This window comes from Eschrichtius robustus, chromosome 17 (assembly GCF_028021215.1).
Source record: "Eschrichtius robustus isolate mEscRob2 chromosome 17, mEscRob2.pri, whole genome shotgun sequence".
NCBI classification, from domain to species: Eukaryota; Metazoa; Chordata; class Mammalia; order Artiodactyla; family Eschrichtiidae; genus Eschrichtius; species Eschrichtius robustus.
In genome coordinates this window covers 18,385,587-18,408,950 of record NC_090840.1, presented here as the reverse complement: position 1 = coordinate 18,408,950, position 23,364 = coordinate 18,385,587, and the positions used below count along the sequence as shown (strand labels likewise).

The following is a 23,364-nucleotide window of genomic DNA, read 5'->3' as shown; positions in this document are numbered from 1 at the left end:
CTGCCATAGTAAACAAAGGATATTCTGGCCATCAAGCAAGTCATCAGCCACTGCAGCCATCCCCCCCCCTCCCACGGGCTTCAGGATGATAAAAGCAGGATACTGTCCCTAGATAGTTAAGCCTGTCGACTGAAAAAAAAAAAAAAAAAGCACAACCTAAAAGCTGCGAATTGTGTTTTATTTGGCAGACAAAACTGAGCACTTAAGCCCAGGACACAGTATCTCAGATAGCCCTGGGAGACTGTTCTGAAGAGGCAAGGGGGGAGCCAGGATATACAGGAGTTTTTGCAACAAAAGACCAGGTAGTCGGAACATCAAAAGATTACTGTCAATGAAAGAAAACCAGACATCTCAAGTTAAGGAATTTAGTGCTTTTCTGTATATGGGAAGATGCAAAAGTCAGGGCTCACTGAAATCATTCCTTTGATGCACACCTCAGCGATCTGGGGTCAGTATCCTGTGCTTTCTCATCCTGAGTCTCCTCAGGGTGAACTGGGGGGGGGTTGGTGGTGGCTGCAGTGTTTGATGGCAGGCATCCTATTTCCATCCTGAGTTCCCTCAGGGCTCACCATCAGGCAGCTGTCACGTGATGGCTTGATGGCTGCAACATCCTTTGTTTACCGAAATGGCAGGCAACATTTTTTTCCATTGATAAGGTGCGTATTCATGGAATAATTTAAATGAACTCGGACTCTTGCATCTTCCTGAACCACTGGACCACCAGGGAAGTCCCTGTTTTTCTTTAATTAACAATAATCTTTTGATGTTCCTACTACCTGGTTTCTTGCACAAACTCCTCTATATCCTGGCTCCTCCCTCACCTCTCCAGGGCAGTCCCTCAGAGTCATCTGAGAGGCTGTCTTCCAGGCTTAAGTCCTCAGCAAGTCCGTCAAATAAAACGTAATTCTCAACTTTTAGGGTGTGCATTTTTTTAATCAACAGAACAATGACAGATAACTATACTTGATCTAGACACAAAGCAGGTTGTTTTTGAGGGAACAGCCAGCCTTGTGCACTGGATAATAGCCACTACAATACCTGTTTACCCTGAGAAGGGAGACGGCCTAACTCCCTCTGAAAACACCAGTGGAACACTCCAGATGAAGCAGCTGATATGCTTCATCTGCAAACCCCGTGGGACTGGCTTCATTATAGTATACTCACCTGCTGACTATGCCCATCACCTGAGTCATGGTGAATGTTGTGGTTAAGGGGCCCCCTTTTGCCTTGGCACCTCATGTAACCTTAGTGTCGCATAATCGAGCAACAGTCTGGAATTTGCTACCTTAGCTTCTCCTCACGGGTCTTACAGATGCTTATAAAAACATTAGGTTAATTAACAAGAGAATGGGGAGAGGCAGAGGGAAGAGTCAAGGGACTGGTCTTAGGAGGATGAAAACTTTAAAATTGTTATTAAGAAATAAGGTGAATAAAGGAAATATTGATGGGGTGAAACAAAGAGACAAAAGAAAAAGAAGAGTCATGGAACTCATCCCAGCAGGGTGGAAAGATTGAGATGGTTATTTAAAAATGGGTCGCATAAAACTGACATTGATGGAGTTAAAACAAAGATCTTACCACTGCACTGTCAAAGGTTGGGCAGGCCAATGGGACTCCCAAACAAGTCAGCTTTATTTACCCCAGTTTGGAGACATTTTAAAAACTGGAAAGCAAAGTTTACAATGAGAAACCTGACCTGCAGCCCCTTGGGGCAATAGTCAGATTAGTTAAGGTAAAGATTGACAAAAGGGTCAAGGTCCCTTGGTTCAACTCCCTTTGCTGGGGACCCAAAGCCGCACACACAAGAGTGGTAAAATACGGTCAGAGGATGCAGAAGAGTAGTTTCCAAATCCTTGATATGGGAGCCCCATGCACTGAGCCCCAACCATATTGGTGAAACCCTGCCGCTTGGGCCACTTAGATGGAGAGAATGAAGAAATGTGATTGTTGTTTTTTTGGCTGTGTTGGGTCTTAATTGCTGTGCGTGGGCTTTCTCTAGTTGTGGCGAGTGGGGGCTACTCTTTGTTGCGGTGCGCAGACTTCTCACTGCGGTGGCTTCTCTTGTTGCGGAGCATGGGCTCTAGGCACGTGGGCTTCAGTAGTTGTGGCACACGAGCTCAGCAGTTGTGGCGCATGGGCTTAGTTGCTCCGCGGCATGTGGGATCTTCCCGGACCAGGGCTTGAACCCGTGTCCCCTGTTTTAGCAGGCAGATTCTTAACCACTGCGTCACCAGCAAAGTCCCTGTTTTTGTTTTGTTTTTTTTAATATTTCTTTATTTATTTGACTGTGCCGCGTCTTAGTTGTGGCATGTGGGATCTTTTTTTTTTTTTTTTTTCAGTTGCGGCAAGCAGGATCTTTTAGTTGCGGCGTGCGGGATCTATTTCCCTGACCAGGGATCAAACCTGGGCCCCTTACGTTGGGAGCAGCGTGGAGTGTTAACTACTGGACCACCAGGGAAGTCCCTGATGATTGGAATGTTTAAGTGGGTTTATGTAAAGAAGTTGTATCTCCCTTATCTTCCACAGTGTTTAGTCTAGTGGTGGTCCTGCCAGTGAGACTCTTGGAAGGTCAAGGGCATACTCCTCAGTGCAATTGCAGGCAAATTAGGGAGCTAGGAGCACACGGTCCCAAAAGGTTGGAATGGCTCTGAGGAGGAATGGAAAACGCCATTCAAACTCAGTAAAGTTTGGTGGTCAAAGTTGGGGTGAGGAGGGGGAGCAACCAAGCTTTGAGGTCGCAGTGATTTATTATCCACGGACAGCTGGGCAGGCCCTAAGGGAGGATATCTGGAGAGATAAGGATGCAGGGCAGGTGCATCCCTGGGCTTAGAGGCTAGTAGGTACTGGATAGAAGTTGTGTATCAGGTCTTAAGAAATGGGCTGTGTGTGTGTGTGTGTGTGTGTGTGTGTATTGGAGGGCAGTTGGCAGGATGGAGGTTAAACCCAGCAGAACCCCATGGGGATCCTGGGCACGGAAGCCTTTCTGTGTCTCCCGTTTCTTGTTTGTAGGGAATAGGCTTTAGCCTCCATGACCTTCCCTGAGTTCCAAAGGTTCAAACAGTTGCTAAACACGGAAGGGAGGAGATGTGGAGACAAGGGAGGAACACTCAAAAGAAACAATAGTGCAGCCTTGGGGCAGGGTCCTTGTCCTGGTTCTCAAGGGATACACATGACAATATCTTTAAGCTCTTCTACATTCCTAAAACCCCCAACAAATGGAAGATGTTAACTGCTTGATGAAGCAGTCTTCATTCCAGAGAGAAGATCACAGTTTGGTAACCTTGAGAACCACAGAAACTCATCAGGAGACCACCTGAGGCCAGATTAAAGGAGTGCAGGCCCTGTACACACTCTGATCCTTATCAGCAACCCCACCCTTGAACCACTGCTATAAACCTCCTCACCAAATCCCCCTGGGTTGGAACACACAATTTTTGAGGGCATGAGCCTGCTATGCCCCCCTTTGCCTGGCAAAGCAATAAAGCTATTCTTTTCTACTTCACCCAAAACCCTGTCTCTGAGATTGGATTTGGCACTGGCGCACAGAAGCCAAGTTTTCAGCATCAGAGGGAACCATCCTGGAACTTGGGCTGATGAGGCAGACAGATCCTCTGGCCCTACACAGCAGCAGGGGTACAGAGTGGCACCAGACAATCTTAACATCCCAACAGACGTCACTGTCACTGGCGGGTGGAGGGGAGGAAATAAATCTTTTCCCTCTACCCTTCTAAGTTCTCAACTGGGACCCCTCTAATAAAAGCCAGATTAACAAGAGAAAAGCAAATTTATTTGATGCAAATTTTATGTGACACAGAAGTCTTCATAAGGAAATGAGGACCCAAAGAAACAATGAAACTTGCATGCTTTTAAGCTAGGTTTGATGAAGAGTGGAAAGTCGGGGAAAGATGTGATGGGACAGAGGTCATGAGGTCAGTGGAATAAACTGGCTGAAACCTAGCAAGGCCTGTTCATGCAGATTCCTCTCTGTGTCCTTTCATCTTTGTGAGATAAGGATACCCCTTTCCTCTGGGTATAGAGGGAGGACACATCTCACATATGACCTGTTTCAGAGGAAGGCCAGAAAGTCTTGTACATGCTGTTTCTCAAGTTCCTTCAGCTTAAAATATTCAATATGCCAAGCCTCCATATTTTGGGGTAGCCCCGGTCGCAGACATGTACATTGAATTAATAAATGAACAAATGGCTTGCGTCTGCCGGTGATACAGGGGTGGGGCTGGGAGAGGAAGGAACAGCCTGTGCCCTGGGTGATGCGCACTCCTGACATTGCCAGTCGGCCTGACCTCGTCTGTCTGCCTTCCGCTGGTCCCTCCCTGGCAGCATGGCGCACTGCCAACTGCACAGAAACACAGCGTGACTAAATGTACAATCGCACGTTACTGCCTGGGCCTCTCCTCCAGCATCCAACCTACCCCTTCCTCTCTTCTGCTGCTGCAGCTGTTGACTGCCTAACTTGCTCGAAGCCTCCCCCTTGACCTGGGGAGGAGAGTGGATTAGAAAAGTGTATGAAGTCCTCTGGAACCTGGTTTCTGTAATCTCCATCATTCAGGTGTGCAGCTGTCTTCAGTAGTTGAGGGAGGCGTATGATGAGTGAAGAAGCTGCCTTGATTCACGCAGACCCAGGTGTCCATGGAAGGAAAATTTCAATGCCACCTTTATTTTAACGCAAGAGCAATAGAGTGAAAAGACAAGGTAATGTATTTCAGTGAATGTGTGGAGTTTTAAATGTGACCCTTAAGTTCTTTGACATGCCTGCCATGGAGGGTCGGAGTCAGGTCTTGCCCCTTGAATCTGGGCCCTGTGACTATTTGACGAACAGAATATGGCAGAATTCGCAGCACATCTGTGCCTGCTTCTGGGCCCAGGCCTTAATAGTGTCCTTGACTTCCTGTTGTTTGGAACCCAGCCACCATGCTTTGAGGAAGCCAAGCAGCTCCACAGGCCACAGGTAGGTGTTCTGGCTGACAGCCCCAGACGAGGTCCCAGTAGATGACCAGCATCAACCACAGGTGTAAGTGAGTGCATCCTTACGTGGTTCGGGCTCCCAGCCTGTGAGCTGCCCTAGCTGATACTGCAGGGAGCAAGGACAAGTCACTGAGCCTTGCCCAAACTGCCTGAACTAAATAAACCACTGTTGTTTTAAACCACTAATTTGGGGGTTGGTTTATTGACTTATTGATTCACTTATTTACACGCTGCACTGCTTGTGGGATTCTTAGTTCCCCCAACCAGGGATTGAACCCGGGACAGGGCAGTGAAAGCGCCAAGTCCGAACCACTAGACTGCCAGGGAATTCCGTGAAGATGGTTTATTATAACTACAATATACTACTAATTCAGAATGTCATCAACAGTTACCAAAGAGATGAAAGAATGAGAAGGTATAAGTAGCTGGAATGTTCAGTTTTTGTCTTCCTTTATAAATGGGAAGGGAGAAAGAATAATGAAGTCTTTTGAAAAGGGGATGGGGGTGACAATAAGGAAAGACGACAAGGTGATTGCTAAAGGATGTCTTTCAAAATAGACACAATTACAAATTGTTGGAAGAAATCATTGAACTTATTTAAGAAGCAACACCTGCCAACCCCCCACCCCCTGTGTTCAGAGATGTTACACAGTTATTCCATTGCAAGGAAATTTAAATAATTATAAACAGGGCACAAAGAAAAGTATCAGAAATTTAGGGTAACAATGGTGGAATAAAGCCAAATTATAAATTCTCTCTCTGAAATTTTCCCCACACTATCAACCAATTTTCTGGTTCTCTGGACACCAACTTAATGAGAAAACTGTTTTTCTTTACTATTCATACCAACATTTCTAATACCAGATGTATGGATTTCTCTGGGTCTGGTATTTTCACTGTAAGCATCTTTGTTGCAAACATTTTTACGGCACAACTAGTTGGCCATAAGGCAAATTTGCCATAAAACATAAAATCATGAAAAATAAAAAGGGACATCAAAGAGGACATAAACATAAAACATGAGAAATGAATAACAAAATTAAAAAGACTTTATTGCAAAATACAAAATAGTTGTATTTAAGACATGTGTAGATGCATGGCAATACTTCACAAATAACTGACTTTATTTTGTAGGTTGTACCTAAGCACTTGTCTTCCAAGTGTTTTGTTCATAGTGTTTTATACTATTTTTTTCTTCTTGATTTGTCTCCTTGTTCAGCATTGCATCTTTCTTTTTGCTAATATTTCTTCCTTCATTAAGAGAGGTATCAGTTTCCAAAGACTAGGACGCATATATTTTTTTAAATCAACTTTTATTAATGCATGTCAAGATTACATTAGATTTTTTTAAAAAATTATTTATTTATTTATTTAGGCTGCGTTGGGTCTTCGTTGCTGCGCACGGGCTTCTCATCTGTGGTGGCTTCTCTTGCTGCGGAGCACGGGCTCTAGGCGCACGGGCTTCAGTATCTGCAGCACACGGGCTTAGTTGCTCTGCGGCATGTGGGATCTTCCCAGACCAGGGCTTGAACTCGTGCCCCCTGCACTGACAAGCGGATTCTTAACCACTGCGCCACCAGGAAAGTCATAGGATGCATGTTTGTCACTGCATATTTGTGTTGTGAAAGTCTTCTACACTGTTGTGTGTTCTTGGCATATTGTCACATGTCCATTGACAGATGTTCCAAAGTTCTGAGAGAAATGTGGGTTCAACTCTGCACCTTTGGGGCCCTCGGCCTCTTTCTTCTCCAATGTAGTGTGTTTCAAAATAAGAAATCAACTCTTGGGGCAAATCATTGTCACCTGTCAGCTCAAGAAAGCCATCGATAACGTCACTGACTGGAAGAAACGCGAACACTTAGTGCACTTAATTTTTGTGTTAAATTCGGCACCTGTTTCATAGTGCAACTTTTCTCCAATATCAATGATTTTGTGGTAAATGTTTTTTGCCATACGAAATGAACGGCCAGTTAGTTGTATTCAGGTATATGTTAGAGAAAGCGATGATACTTGCTTTCTCAAATTCGGTCATTGAGGATTCAGGATCTAATGTGGGACGTAGATTCATTAAAATCTGCTGTAAGTCTCTTCAGCTTTCCCTGGAAGTAAAACGAACAGATGAGGGAGGCTGCCATTTGTTATTAATATATGTAAGGTATATAACTGATAGCACATATCTGGACTATATTTAAATGTTCCATCACATGCCCAGTCCTTATATTTCACCAAATCATCTAAGCCAGATTCTGTGCCAAATATCAAAATTTTGCCCACATCATGTTATCCTCTATTACACAGCAAAAAATTTTCACCATTTTCAAGAAACTTATACTCACTAGGAATTGCATAACCATTTCTTTTTTGGGGGATAGGAGGAGTTGATTCTTCTTTTGCCTCCAACTTCTAATATTGCAATGATAAATTTGGTAAAGATGGCATTAGAGAACCAGCTGTTGTATCTAAATTAGTTAAAAAATCAATAATTAATTGATTATTCAAAATATTTATTGAGCACTATGTTTGATAAGACTTAAAAGAACCTCTGCACACTTTATTAAATAAAATTTTGTTTCCTTACTCTTAATGATTATATTTGCAATGTAATTTATTTCTACTGCTTTTTAGTACAGTGCTTAGGCAGCTGATACTCTAGTAACTATTTTGACCACATTATTATGAAAAAAAATTGAGTCCCAAGCAACTGATTTATTAGTGAGCAGGCAGATACACTGGAAATTTCCAGAATGGTATTCTAATATAGGTAAAGGACTGGGAAGTGTTTTTTTTATCACGCATTTGTCTATTCATTCATTTCTCTGTAAGTTTCATGAGGACAAAGACTTTGCCGATTATTTTCATTGCTATATATCCCTGGGCTGTGACTAGTACTTGGTATATAGAAGGTACTAAGTAAATGTTTGTCAAATTCACTAATCCATTCATTCAGCCAGCATTTGTTGATCACCACAGGCACTGTGCTAGATGCTGGAGAGGAAAAGATGGGGGAAATCTTTGTTCTTGTCTTCAAGGAGCTGAGGTATACTGGAAGAAACAAATAATGTGTAGTGATAAAAATATGTTTAGATATATATAAAAGAGAATAACATACGGTGGGTGCTGGGGGACGAGATGAATTTTACAGGAAAATAGATGTCAAGAAAGGGTTGTTATAAGAAAAGAGAGGACATAGCCGGAAGAGAAATCATGTTTTGTGGTTCTAGAATCTGTCCTATTCAAATTGCTCAAACCTGACCCTGATGAATTTGAAAGCATTATCCTTTTCTGATGGTTGAATATTTGACTTCAGTGGTTCCTGGTAAAGACACATGGATAAATCTGTTGCTTTGTTTTAATCAGCTTCTAATAGGACCACACCTCTTTAAATATCTATTTTTTTCAACTCCTACACAAACATTTCATTTTAAAGTAAAATCCCAAGATCATAGATTGACATGTGGATTTCCATGCCACTCAGGTGATTTCATGTCCTGATGCTATCTACACACCTTGAGCAATTGAAAGTGCTGATTCAAGCTCAAAAACAATTTTCTCTCTGATAATTATGGCTTCTAAAAATTCATTCTAGGGACTTCCCTAGTGGCACGGTGGTTAAGAATCCACCTGCCAATGCAGGGGACACGGGTTCAAGCCCTGGTCCAGGAAGACCCCACATGCCGAGGAGCAACTAAGCCCGTGCGCCACAACTACTGAGCCTGCGCTCTAGAGCCCGCGAGCCACAACTACTGAAGCCCGAGCACTCTAGGGCCCGTGTGCCGCAACTACTGAAGCCCGTGCCTGCGCACCGCAACGAAGAGTAACCCCTGCTCACCACAACTAGGGAAAAGCCCGCATGCAGCAATGAAGACCCAATGCAGCCAAAATAAATAAATAAAATTCAAAAATTAAAAAAATAAAAATTCATTCTAAGGGTTGGTGGGTGGGCCGGGACTTTGTGGCTCCGGGGCTGGGGGCGCCCAGGCAGGTCAGCTGGAAAAAATAAATAAATAAATAAAAATTCATTCTATTTGTGGTTTAAATGTAACACGCCCATGGTCTCCTAGTTAGCAAGTGGATAACCAGAGACTTAAAATCCATTATAAGAAAACGTTACAGTGGAGATAAAGTTTTCAATTAACTTTAATGACCTGAATAAGAGGGAGTGACATTTCCGAACACTTCAGAGTCATTTCTAAAAGCATAAACTCATCTATTTATTCCAAAAGCATTTACTTCCACCCCCTAGCTATTGGATGCTGGGACTACAAAGATGAATGAGATACAGAGCCTGGCCTTAAAGAATGTACTGTTTGGCATGTGGAATCAGGCTCAAAAACACTCTAATGTACCTACTATGTCAGAAGAGAGAGAAGAAAAGCACTGACCTGCTCAGAGGAGGTAGAGAATGCCCTCAAGGAGGTGATCTCGGAATGATCTGAAGGATGACTCGCTCATTGGGTGAGAGGAGGATGGAATGCAGGGAGAGGGAGTAGCCCGGGAAAGGCACAAATGTGGGAGGCTTGTCCTTTGATACCGCTGGTGTGAAGGGCATGTACTCTTTCAAAGCATTCAACAAGTATTTGAATGCTAGGCTTGAGCTAGAAGTCATTAACCAAGGACTAATGCAGATTTAGGAAGGATGCATCATGTTAAGTTTGAGGGAATTGGCAGAGGTGAAAAGAGGGGAAGGAGCATAGGAAAGAGTTCCAGGAGGAAAATATAGCAGGTAGCTAATCTCTTTCCACGGGAAATGCCAGGCCCTGCTTAAAGGGCTTTATACATACTATCACATTTAAATACATGTTATCACATGTTATCTCCTGTTGAACAAAAGAATAAACGGACTCATTGGGTAAGTAACATGTCCATGGTCTCCTACTCAGTAAGTGGATAACCTGGCCTGGTTATCTAATTCGAATGCCCTTGCTTTTAACCACTGCTATACTGTCTTCCCAGCTCTTCAGAGAACTATCGGTTTTACGTGATGACTGAAATAACAGGCCTGGTAGACACTTCTCAGGCGGAGAATCGATACTGGGAAGCAACCCTGGGAATAATAATGCAAATGGATAAATGTGAAAACACAGTAATAATTGTATTTCTACACTTACTTTATTGCCACATTATTTATGATGCCATTTACTAAATGGAGTGTTGAATTTCACTGGGCTTAACTGGGTTGAAGTTATCTAGACATCAGTAACCCACATCAAAACCAGGACGACTCAAGAAGTAATTCGAGTTTCCTGGCACTCCTGCCTCAACAATCTAGAATCTAGGGCACTGTTCTAAGATGATCCTCCTTTTTGGTTCGAAGGATTTCTTTTTTATGATTTTTTTGGCTGAGGAGGCCGTTTGGCCACGCTGCAGATCTTGGAGAGCAGGTGATTACTGATCACTAGTGTTTTCCGGGCGAGACAGTGGCGCTAACCCCCTCCCCTTCCCCCCCCTTCCCCCTCCTCCTCCCAGGCTGGAAAGGTGCAGGATCCGCTAAACCGTGCTTCGCACAGCGGCGGCCGGAGCAGACGCGGGATGGTCGCGCGCCCCCAGCAGAGCAAAGGGGGGCAGCGAGAGAGCCTGGGGAAGGTACGGGCGGGGAATCGGGGTGCGGACACCACCTGGAAAGAGCAGAGGGTCAGTTGGGCGGGGGAGGCATTTGCCGAGTGCAGGTGTGTAAGAGGCTGCCCCAGGCCCACTCCTTGCAGCCTAGGGGGCGGGGAACCGGGCCAGAGACCCGGAGACTGCGGACGGGGCGCGGTCCCTGGGCGCTCGCTCGCCCTCCTTCCCAAGGCCCCGGGGGACGGCCCCTCGCCCCGGGGCCCGGCCTGCCGGCGCCAGCACCGCAGCGCCCGCGGCAGCCGCCGCTGCGGCGGACGGCCGGCCGCCAGGGGGCGGGAGCGGCGCCGCGAACAATGGCCGCGCTCGGCCGCGGGCCTGCGAAAGGAAAAAGGGAGGGAGGGCCGGCGCCGGCGCGCGGCGTGGGTCTGCGGGGGCCGGGGACGCGCGCGCCGGGCAGGCTGGGGAGCGGGAGCGGCTGCGTCGGCGGGGGCGCGCGGCGCGGGCCCGGGAGGGCGCGGCGGGAGCGCAGGGGAGGCGGGCGGAGGCGGGGGGAGGAGGCGGGGGGCGGGGAGCCCGAGGGGTGGAAGCCGGCGGCGGCGGCGGCGGCGGCGGCGGCGGCCGAGCGGGGTCAGTTCTCTGTAGTGTTTGCCAATGTTGGAGTCGTCTGCAAAGTGTCCCCGGCGAGAAGGTAAATACCCTTGTGGGGGGCGTCCGGGAGGCCCCGACTTCCGCCCCGCTGGCGGGGGAGACAGAGGGCGCTGGGGAGCCCTGCGGGTCCGCGGCGCGCGGCGAACCCTGAGAAGAGCTGCCCCTTCGCGGCCTCCCCTCCCCCGCGCCTTCCCTCCCCTCCCCCGCGCCTTCCCTCCCTCCTCGGGCTCTCTCCGGGCGGGAGGGGGAGGGGAGGAGGATGGCGGGGGCTGGGGAGCCGGGGAGGAGACGAATGAATTGGGGGGGGGCGTGTGTGGAGGGGGTGGGACGACACAGGTGTCCAGAGGGGAGGAGCCGGGAGGAAGGCGAGGATGCCGGCACAGACGGAGGGTGGAGGGTGGAGGGTGGAGGGTGGAGGGCGGGGGTGGGGGAGGGGGCAGGGACCCGGGAGATGGGGTCTTTGGGGCCGCGGTGGGAACGGCCGGAAGAGGGGACCGCGGGTGGAGCGACGGTGCCGGAGAGGGAGGGGGAGGGTCCCTGTGGGGGGGAGGGCAGGACTGGGGAGGGGAGGGGGACAGAGGAGGGGAGATGGCGGGAGGCCCATCCCTGGAGGGTCTGCGGGCCATGGGCCTGGGGGCGCAGGGGGAACGGCGGGGCGGGGGCGCGCCGGGGGCTGGTGGTGGTGGCTATTTCTGTATAATGGGCAAGTGATAAATACGTAACGCGCCGAAATGGGGAAGGTAGGTGGGGCAGAGGGGACAAAATATATCCTATGACAGGCAAGTTCGGCCGTGGCTCTTACGAACTACTACGGTGAGGGCTCGGCTTAAAGGGGTGGTTGGCAGTTAATGACCTTGCCGAGGTGAAGGCAGTTGGGCGAAGAGACAAAGATCAGTTACAGAATCCGCTGTGCGAGGGCAGAGCCTCCAGCCCCTCGCGGGGCGGGCCGGGGACTGGGGATTGTGTCGAGGCGGGTGTTCCGCGGAGGCAACTGAGGAGACGCTGAGCTGGGATTCTTCGGGAGGGGGCGGGGATAATGGCCTTGGGTTCTGGAAGTCCCTGGAAATATGTGCAGAATTTTGCACTTGCGGAGAATTTTCTTCGGAAAGGGTCTTTGCTTGGCGTGACGCGTCCCCCCGCCCCTTCCCCAGAAGGTTTAGAACTACTTGGGTAGAGAAGGACCGTTCACTTAGGGAAATGTACTGAAGGATTTTGAGTTGGGTGGTTCCTCCAGAAAGGATAGAGACGATCTTTTAAAGGTGTTTCACCGTTAGCCGAAAACCTTTATTTTTAATGTTTGATTTCACAATTTTGGTGAACTTCTTCTGAGCATTACTTCTCTTCTGATGCATCCTTGTGATTTAAGAGAGCATGAAGAACATTTGAAATCAAAATTGTGATGGGCAGGCGGGTTAATAGTAACCTTGTAGGAGGAAAGATTGCAGCATTGTTCCTGGAGGCTGTTTCTAATCCGTCCTTGCTTTCTTAACATGATTCACACATACTGTTGTGAATTGAGCTGCAGTAGAAAAAAAAAACTTTTTTAATAAAGCCATCAAAACCCAGACATTCTGCATCTCGATTGTTTTGTAAAATGGCAAGTTTTTCATTTTTCAGTTTGCCTATATTTTACTGCAAAACAGAGATAACACATACCACTTGAATTGTAGATTTGCTGCCGTTTGAAGCAGGCCTGTATTAGATTTGTGAAACATTTAAATGCCAAACTATGTGATGTCTGTGTTTTTTTTTTGTCCTGCTGTGTTTTCAGCTCAAGCCACCATTGCCACATTCCATTGCATGGCAGTGTAGTTTGAAATTTATTCCTAAGTGATCATTAGTTGGTAGGATATAGTGCAGATTTCCTCACACATCCCTAAATTTTTCCTTAAAAACCTGTGTTTTGTATTTGTAAAAATGTTGCTGTATAATCCAAGTATGTACTGTTAACTTCAGATATACTGCCACGTAATTTTTTTTTTTAAAAGATTTAATTTTATTTTTCGGCTGCGTTGGGTCTTCGTTGCTGCACGCAGGCTTTCTCTAGTTGCAGCGAGTGGGGGCTACTCTTCGTTGCGGTGCGCGGGCTTCTCATTGCGGTGGCTTCTTGTTGGGGAGCACGGGCTCTAGGCACACGGGCTTCAGTAGTTGTGGCACGCGGCCTCAGTAGTTGTGGCTCGCGGGCTCTAGAGCACAGGCTCAGTAGTTGTGGCACACGGGCTTAGTTGCTTCGCGGCATGTGGGATCTTCCCAGACCAGGGATGGAACCCATGTCTCCTGGATTGTCAGGCAGATTCTTATCTACTGCGCCACCAGGGAAGCCCCTGCCATGTAATTTTTAAGTTTTAGTTTTTTATTTGGAAGTAACTTCAAGTTTACAGAAGAGTACCAAGAATAAGAATAATACAAAGAATACTCATGTAACCTTAACTCAGAGTCACCAATTTATAATTTGCTTTCTCTCTGTCACACACACATAATATTTTTTTCCTGGATCATTTGAGGGTCAGTTATATACATCATGGTCTTTACTCCTACTTAACTTCAGCATGGAAAACCATATAAATTTCACATTTTAGCTTACTTGGCTTGCCTGGAATGAAATTCTAGGAAGGAGTGGCTTGGTCTGATTTTCAACAAAGAATAAGAATATCAAAGGTGTTCATCACCGTTATTAGTATATAAATAATATAGGAATTGAGGCTGAGTGGTTTTCCTGTGTTAGGATCAGGTTCTGGAAGATACAATTGGCCAATGTGGTGGGTTTTTTTCCTTGTAGTTAACCTCTTCTTTACTTCTATTACTCAGTCTTCTTTTCTTTTGTATACTTTGAGCACTGGATATCTGATCATTTATGTATGCAGATCACAATAAAGAAAGGGGAAAAGTCTAGATATTGCAAAATTGGGTTTTGTTAATATTAGACTGAATAGTGGGAGACAGGCATAGTATAATCAAATCATGTATAGATATATTTGTGCCTCTTCTAGATACTCAAGAAAATATTAGATGAGTGTCTAGAATCCACAGTAATTATAATTTATATTTGTGTATGATTGATTTTGAAGAAATCAATATAGTTTTGAAGTTCTATATAGAATCCTTGCCATTATGTTGTTTTAGAGGTCAAGCCCTTTGTTAAGGAACATTTTTAAGGAGTCGAGCTTTTATTTATAGTTTAACATATAATGGAAAGAAGGGGACTTTGAACCAGACAAAACTGAGTTTTAATCCTAGCAATGTGACTGGGGAAGTAACCCAACTTCTAGAAAAATGGGAATAACACCTGCATCCCAAGGTGATGAGGATTAAATGAGCTAATATAAAAATGGCAAAATATGGCACCTGGTATATATAAAATTGGTGTCTGGTAAGTGTTAATTTCCTTTTTTTCTTAGCTGGTAGTATGTGGGGTTTTTCACTGGAACGGTTCATGGAGTGAGACTTCTATATACTTAGAATATTTCATAGGCTCTTAGGAGATAGTAAAATTTATACTAAATTGTTTTGATTTTCTTACATAAAAATAGTTTTTTGGGGTACCTACTTTTAAAAAGAAATGAAAATGAAAAGCCTTTTTAAAAACACTTTTTAAGGAGCTCATGAGTTTTTTAGAGTAAGAAGCTTTGAGTTGGTATTTAGTTTTGTAGTAGTTTGGAGTGTAAGAATGGGGATTAGTAAATGTTTTTGCTTTTCATATTGTCAGGTAAGACATTTAAGAGGGGATTGCCTGTCAGTCGTGGGATGGGTGCCAATATAAAATTTATAGATATGTTAGTTTAATAATGCCATTTTATAAAGCAGGATTTAATTGTTGAGGATTTTATAGATTTAATTTTGCACAGCTTTCAATTAATCAGATGAGCAAATTGTAATTCATAATATAAGCGGTGAGTGATATCAGCAGTACATTTCAGATACCTGTTGGACCTTTAATTCTTCATGAGTGGCAAGTCTTCTCCAGTTAGTAGTGCCTTCTCTCCATAAACTGCCCTGCCTGTCTTCATTTAGTAGCTTGGAATCTGGAACTGCATGTTCTAATGCGCCTGACTGGATATCACTGTAGGGCATTTTTGGGACATGTGAATAGGTTTCTCTAAAAGTACATAGTTGTAATTGGAATGAATGGTAGCTGGAAACTTTTGACAGAAGAGGAAGAGGTGGATTTTATGAAACCATGGGTAGTATAAAATGCTCTGCATCTTATTGATATGACTTGATATTTTATCAAATTCTTTTAAATATAGGATAGTAGACCTGGCATGTCTTTAAATAAGACATGAAATGTTAAAGAGATGTGCCACTGTGGGCATTCCAAATTGCCTGTGGTATAGTTATAATCTTTATATTGATATAAATCTAATACAACTTGTTTGTGGAAAAGAATATGTTCAGAATTTTTATCTAGTTACCTCACAGAGTGCTGTCACAGACATATTAGTTTCATGTTTTAATGTATACAGATTTTTATAACTGTGAAGGAAAGGCTTACGGAATATTTAAAATTGTATGGTCAGTTTTGAGTGAATACGTGCTTTCATTTGTGCTTCTTCATAAAACTGCTTTTTGTATATCAGAAGATCAGAACTTTAAAAAATGTACCCCTATATCTTATTGTGCCTACTTCTCAGGATCAGCCACTAGTATTACCAAAATCTAATATTGAAGAAACACATACAGGTCTATAGACAAGGATTTGTAATTTTTAGAGGCTTACATAAAATGAAAACAGAATGAGATTTCTCAAATTTGGTAAATTCTTACTAAATAATGTTAAATTCTGGAAAATAAGGGACATTAGATCACTGAGATGCTTTTAGTGGTTTGTTCATGTTTCAATGTCCAAATGAATTGTTTTCAATTAAAAAAAAGAAAACTGCTTAGGTTTGTAGTTTTAGTTGTAGATAGTGTATTTTAATACCATTTGACTAATGCTACACTTTTTAATGATGTCATCTTTTGAATAGAATGTAAATGTTTAAGTTTCATAATTTACTCCTTTCAAATTCTAGCGTTACTCATTTGCTCATGTTGAACAGGGAATTGATTTTTTTTGGTCTACCTAAATATATTAATTAATACCATAGAATTATAGAATTTGAGTTGAATGGAAGTGTCTTATTTATTGTTACAAATTACCCCAGAAATTAAGACCTTAAAACAAATATTTATTATCTCAGTTTCTGTGGGTTAGAAATCTGGCTGCAGCTTATCTGGGTGCCTGTGGTTCAGGATCTCTTAGGAGGTTGCAGGTAAGCTATCTTTGGGGCTGTAGTCTCATCTGAAAGCTTGACTGGGGGACGATCTACTTCTGAGTCATTCATGTGACTCTTGGCAGGATTCAGTTCCTTGGGGGTACTGGACAGAAAGCCCCAGTTTCTGTTGGGCTGTTGGCCCAAGGTGTCCCTTAGTTCTTTGTCATGTAGGTCTGACCACAGGGCAGCTCACAATATGACAGCCAGCTTCCTGCAGACCAAACAGGTGAGAGAACGAGAGCAGGTGACACCCAGGAGGGAAATGATGGTCTTTTTATAACCCAGTCTTGGAAGTGGTAGCTCATTATTTCTGCTGTATTCTATTTGTTGTTTGCCTACCAAAGGACTTACATTTACTTTTTAAAGATTAAAAAAAAAAAAAAAGGAAGAAAATAGAAGCAAGAGAAAGAACTCAAAGATACATAAAGCAATTTACCAAAGCTCAAAAGGTAATCCCCTGAAGGGGCTTCCCTAGTGGAGCAGTGGTTAAGAATCCGCCTGCCAATGTAGGGGACACAGGTTCGAGTCCTGGTCCAGGAAGATCCCACATGCCGCAGAGCAACTTAAGCCCGTGCACATCACAACTACTGAAGCCCGTGTACCACAACTTCTGAAGCCCGCGCGCCTAGAGCCCGTGCTCCGCAACAAGAGAAGCTACCGCAATGAGAAGCCCGCGCACCGCAACGAAGAGCAGCTCCCGCTCTCAGCAACTAGAGAAAGCCCGTGTGCAGTAGTGAGGACCCAATGCAGCCAAAAGTTAAATAAATGAATAAATAAATTTATATTAAAAAAAGGTAATCTCCTGGAGAGCTTGGACTAAAACTTAAATTCACTGGTACTCAGGCCTTGTGCTATTTCTACAAACGTGATTCTCTTGGAAAATACAAAAATTGGTACAGATGGTGAGGTCACTATTGTAAGAAATAATTGAGGAGCTTCCCTGATGGCGCAGTGGTTAAGAATCCTCCTGCCAATTCAGGAGACACGGGTTCAAGCCCTGGTCCAGGAAGATCCCCCATGCCGCGGAGCAACTAAGCCCATGTGCCACAACTACTGAGCCTGCGCTCTCTAGGGCCCACAAGCCAAACTACTGAGCCCGCGAGCCAAACTACTGAAGACCGTGCTCCTAGAGCCCATGTTCCACAACAAGAGAAGCCACCGCAATGAGAAGCCTGCGCACCACAACGAAGAGTAGCCTCCGCTTGCTGCAACGAGAGAAAAGCCCACGTGCAGCAACGAAGACCCAACGCAGCCAAAAATAAATAAATAAATTTATATTAAAAAAAAAAGAAATAATTGAAAACTTTGAAAGTCATTTTGAATTGACTCTAGTTTGTCATCTTGAAAAAATTGTAGCCAAATATATGTATACACACACACACACATATGTATATTCATATGGTATTTGTGTGTATATATATATCTCCAGAACCTTTGCTTCTGAGGGAAAGTTCAGTATTAAAAATTCTATAGCATAAAAATTTTTACACAAGTGATTGGATTTAGCTCTTTTGGTATATGTCAAAATTGTGTTGTTGCTTTTCAGATAATTTTTTGGGGGGACTACATAATTTTTAATGTAACTTTTCCCATTACAAAATCCCATTATTTATTTATTTATTTGGGTTTTCCTGCCCTTCTTTGATATCTATTTTTAAGTTAAGTGTAGAAGACATTTGCTATATGAAAAGAAATACAACCGTGGCGAGGAGGTTAGACCCATAAGGAAACAAATCCAAATGTAACAATGGGATGTGTCAGGATGGTAATTTTGTTTTCGAAAATTTTATGTAAAATTTTAATATGCATGCTATTTTTATAATGATGATAATAAAATCAGAAACAGGAAAAAATGCAACTAGGTAATCTTACTATGTGCTCTTTTCCATACCACCTAAGAGAATATGTGTGTGTTACATCTTCTTTAGGCTTAATTTATCTTATAGAGGAGGGGAACAAAGCTGTTTAAAACGTTACTGGAGCAAGGGAAGTATATATTAAATATTAATCTGAAACTTTTACATTGTTTTAACAGCTTCACTTTTGCTGAAATTGTCGTAGAACTCTAGAACCAGAAGAGACTTTGTTCAGCCTAGATCTGCGCTGTCCAGTATGGTGGTCACTAGCCACAGGGTGGCTGTTTAACTTTAAATAACATTAAAGAAAATTTAAAATTTACTTCCTCAGTTGTTCTAGCCACATTTCAAGTGCTCAGTAACCACATGTGTCTAGTGGCTACCGGTTTGGACAGCAAAGATATAGAACATGTTTATCATCATTGAAAGTTCTACGCTGATTTAGATCTACTCCATTTTTTGTATTTGATTTTGGTCACAGGCATGTGTTTAAAGTGCTAATCATTGAGATTACCAACTAAGTTGAACTTATTTCTTCATTTTCATTTTCTAGTTTTTGGAGCCGTGAGGGATACAGCAGTTTGGTCAATATTGTTTTAACATGCTTCAAATAAATCAGGTGAGTTTGTGTTAAGGCATGTCACACTTATATGGTGCTTGGGCCATAAATCGTGGAGCATTTTAACTCAGCTTTTGTATAACCATAACCTGACCGCTGCTCTATAGAGCAGTTACATGCTATATATTTGTCATAGGAAGACTGCAGGGCAGGTTGTGTAAGGATTATAGCGATAGTCCTGAAAGTTAAGTTTTAAGTGTGCAGAGCAGAAGGTTTTTCTGTTCTTTTTGATGTCACATCTCCAGGACTTGCTGATGTGTTTAGAATGCTTACAGTTGTGATCTAGCTTCAGTAGGTGGCAGTTCTGCAGACCGAAAGCATTTCTAGTGACACATCTTGTGAAGTAGTTGTATCAGTGTGTTAAAAAAAAGAGTCCTTTTCTAGGGCACTGGAAAAGGCTGGAAGAAAGTGCTCTGCTAAATAAACTATAGCATACAATGCCTTAGACTCACTGTAGAAGTATTTTTCTTAGGTCTTGACATTTCTCCAAGAACTTTATACATTTAATCTTATCCTTTCTGAACAAAAAGGGCATTGTATCATAACTATAATATTAGAAAGTACTTTGATTTATTTCACATTCGCAGATCAAGAGAGAAGAAAGTGATTTGATTGCAAGAAGTAGTTAATTCTTTTGTGATTTGATGAAGTAATACATGACCCCTCCCAGCCCCCGCCCCATCCAGCTCACCTGGCCTAAGAAATCTCCAGTTCCTGTGCATCACACACCATCTCTAAGCAAATGACTTCTCAGTTTATACCTGGTCTAGACTTCTTTTCTGAGCTCCAGACTTAGGTAGCAGTTACCAACTTGATCTCTTAACTTGGATGTCTTCATGCCTCTCAGACTTAACGTGTGCCCAGGAAACAATCTAAATGCTTCAGTCAAACTAGACTCTTTCAGGTTGAGCCAGGTCGTTCCAGCTTGACCTCTTCTCACCCGCCCCGTGCTTGGTTCACTTGACTCCCAGGCCTAGGATTTGCCTCATAGCACCCTGCCCTTCTATTTAATGACATCCTGACATTCAAAGTTGTATTAAAATATGTAATATTATTTAACGTCTGTCTTCCTTGTTAGATGTTGTGCTCCATGAAGGGAGTGACTTTGCTTGTTTACTCCTATATCCCCAGGTCCTAGAATAGTTCTTGTTGTATATGATTTTCATGTATTTGCTGAATGAGTGGATGAATGGTGCTAAGGTTGTCACTAAAGCAAGGAGATCTCCATCCTTGTCAGCAGTAACCATATAATTGTGTTGTCCGTTTTGGTATTATATGATGCTGCTTTGCACAAATGCCATTAATATAAAATCTCTCCCTTATGCACAGTCGTTCTTTGATTTTCTCCTTGAACTAGACAATTTTCTTGTGCCACAAATATTGCTTTCATCAGTGATGTTACTAACATGGGCTAAAAGGAATCATACTGTGCTTAGTGCTTCCTGTGCCTTCATGGTTGCTGTCAAGTCCCATTAGATGCATTGATGGAGCTTTATGAGGTGTAACATACAAACTGTGCTGTAGGTGTGAAGTTCCCCCCAAGTGACTGTACAGATACCTGCCATTAATTATATGGGTACAGTTATTCTACTATAGACAGATGGAAATGATCATTTTATGTCAGGCACCATCATTGAAAATTATAGTTTATAGATTAGTCCTAATGAGGATTTACTAACCCTCTGTGCTACTGGTCGTGTTGAACCAGGCGTTGCAAACAACTCCTAGGCAGCGTTCTGTGTGGCCCCAGCAGCTCCCTGGGCTTTGGCTAGAAATTGTCCACAGTGCCTGGAGATATGCATGCTTTGCTTGTAACAGAGATGTATTTCTTGGCTTGCTTCAGAACCCTCTCTTGACTAAGTTTTTTAAACTTTTCAAGTCTGAGGGGAAAAGCTAACCTAATTTGGAATAGTAGAAGTTATAGAGAAGACTTTCTTTTCATCCAGACTTAAAGTCACACTGAATTCTTAAACATATGAGTGATTTTTTTTTTTTCTTTAAATAAATTTATTTATTTATTTATTTTTGGCTGTGTTGGGTCTTCGTTGCTGTGTGCGGGCTTTCTCTGGTTGCGGCGAGTGGGGGCTACTCTTCATTGCGGTGCGCGGGCTTCTCATTGTCGTGGCTTCTCTTGTTGCGGAGCACGGGCTCTAGGCGCGCAGGCTTCAGTAGTTGTGGCACGTGGGCTCAGTAGTTGTGGCTTGCGGGCTCTAGAGCTCAGGCTCAGTAGTTGTGGCGCACGGGCTTTGTTGCTCCACGGCATGTGGGGTCTTCCCGGACCAGGGCTCGAACCCATGTCCTTTGCATTGGCAGGCAGATTCTTAACCACTGTGCCAACAGGGAAGCCCATGAGTGATTTTTATGTTTTATTATTTTCACAGTGACTGCTTTCCCATTAGAGGGTTCTCAAGGTAAATGTGAAAAGGCATGAAAAGGCAATTGAAGCTGACACTCATCTTGAAGCAGTTGAGATTTTACTGCATAATTTTCAACACTGTCTTTAGGATTAATAAATAAATTTGGGGAGGTCTTTTGTTAAAATGCCTGAATAGTACTAGCAAATTATTCCATATGTGTTCCTAGAGCTAATTAAAAACTAGGCTTTTGAATACTAAGTTACTTGGTATCCTTTTTGATATTAATTCTGCCTGACATTATTATTAGGGAACATAGGAATGTTCCACGTTTGGCTACCGTAATGACACTTCTGCCTTTAAATTGTGCTCCTCATTTTTACTTTTGCCTTTTAAGGGTGTGTGTTCTTATCCATGCACAATTCATGTAGAAAAATTAGGTGGTATAGATAAGTAAAAAGGAAAAAAAAATCAGAAGTAATTCCACTATTCTTTTACAGAAACAGTCACTGCTAACATTTTGGGGTGTATACTTCTAGATTTTTTTTCTATGCAGGTATGTTTTTATGCAAATATATGTTATTTTCAAAAACTGGGATTATGTAATACATAATATCTGAAGTGACTTAATCCATAATTTGGAAGTACTAAGATTTATTTAATCAAATCCTTATTGTTGGACAGATTTTGTGTTATAGTTAGTGCCACAGTTAGTATTTTTTTTTTTTTACATACACCTGTGTTCCTTTGTCCATTATTTTCTTGGAAGTAATTATTAGAAATGGAAATACTAGTCAAAGGAGTATGCAGATTTTAAAGATATTTGATGCATAAATACCAAAAATACAAAATTATATCTATTAGAAATTTATCAGAATGCCTGTTGCCTTATTTCCTTGACAAATTTTCAATCTCCGTTAATCTGTCTGACAAAAAGTGATATTTTAATTTGCATTTCTATGATTTGCTTATGTTTGTTCTTTTGTGTTTTGTCTTTTGTGAATTGCTTATATGTGTCCACTGTCATCTTTACCTTTTATGTGTAAAAATTCTTTGGATTATATCCCCTTGAGAGTTTATAATCATTAGTTTGTATTTTTTTCATTCATTATTCAAAAAGTAACTAATGGTAACCTATGTTTCCAGGGTACCACTAAGTAAGAGTTTGGTGTATTTTGACCTTTCTCCCTGATGATTAATTACAAGCCCCTAGGGAAAGGAAACTCATTTGAACATTAAGCTGTAGCAAATATAAATTGAGAAGGCCCATGTGCTGTGAAATACTATTTAAAAATTAGTGACTGAAATAGGGCAAATGTTTTGGGATTAGTTGGTGAGGCAAACTTGACCGGGCAGTGTGTCCTAAGGGTTTGGGAAGTCTATGTTAGGCAGCTGTAGCCTTGGGAGAGCCCAGCAGCCAGGGATTAACAGAGGTTTAAGTGGTGGTTCCTTTTAAAGAGGTTTGGTAGTTGCTGTTAGGAACATGGAAGCCAAGGGGAAGCTTTTTTTTTTTTTTTTTTAATAAATGTATTTATTTTATTTAATTTTGGCTGTGTTGGGTCTTCGTTGCTGTCCATGGGCTTTCTCTAGTTGCGGCGAGCAGGGCCTACCCTTTGTTGCGCTGCACGGGCTTCTCATTGCGGTGGCTTCTCTTGCTGCAGAACACGGGCTCTAGGCGCGCAGGCTTCAGTAGTTGTGGCTCGTGGGCTCTAGAGGGTAAGCTCAGTAGTTGTGGCGCATGGGCTTAGTTGCTCCATGGCATGTGGGATCTTCCCGGTCCAGGGCTTGAACCCGTGTCTGCATTGGCAGGCAGATTCTTAATCACTGCACCACCAGGGAAGCCCTAAGGGGAAGCTTTAAGGCCTGAATCAAGTGGAGTAGGAGAACAGGGAGGACAAAACAACTTCAGTGCCAGAAGAGTGGAGAATCCTATAGGGCAAGAGGGAGCCAGGTGTTATACAGAAAGAATAAAGTTGTGTCAAGGTGTACTGTAAAGTGTAAAGCCAGGGTTTGGTCATTAAGAAACAAAAAGCCTAGAGTTTAAGGGATAATGATACTATCCTACAGGTTTGTTGTGAGGAGTAATTGGGATA

General features: G+C 43.1%; 1 protein-coding gene across 8 annotated transcripts in view; it reads left to right on the top strand.

The window, feature by feature from the left end:
• The first annotated feature begins 10,486 nt into the window (after nt 1-10,486).
• Nucleotides 10,487-23,364, top strand: part of STAU2 (staufen double-stranded RNA binding protein 2) — a 304,415-nt gene continuing 291,537 nt past the window's right edge. For 5 of the 8 annotated variants that reach the window (XM_068525600.1, XM_068525596.1, XM_068525595.1 and 2 more), the window contains exons 1-2: nt 11,130-11,227; nt 18,852-18,917. In XM_068525600.1, coding sequence (XP_068381701.1) covers nt 18,900-18,917 — 18 coding nt within the window. In that variant the 5' untranslated portion in view covers nt 11,130-11,227; nt 18,852-18,899. Of the gene's footprint in view, nt 10,567-11,129; nt 11,228-18,851; nt 18,918-23,364 lie in introns of those variants that run through there. The other 3 variants (XM_068525601.1, XM_068525597.1, XM_068525598.1) reach the window with 3 other exon arrangements.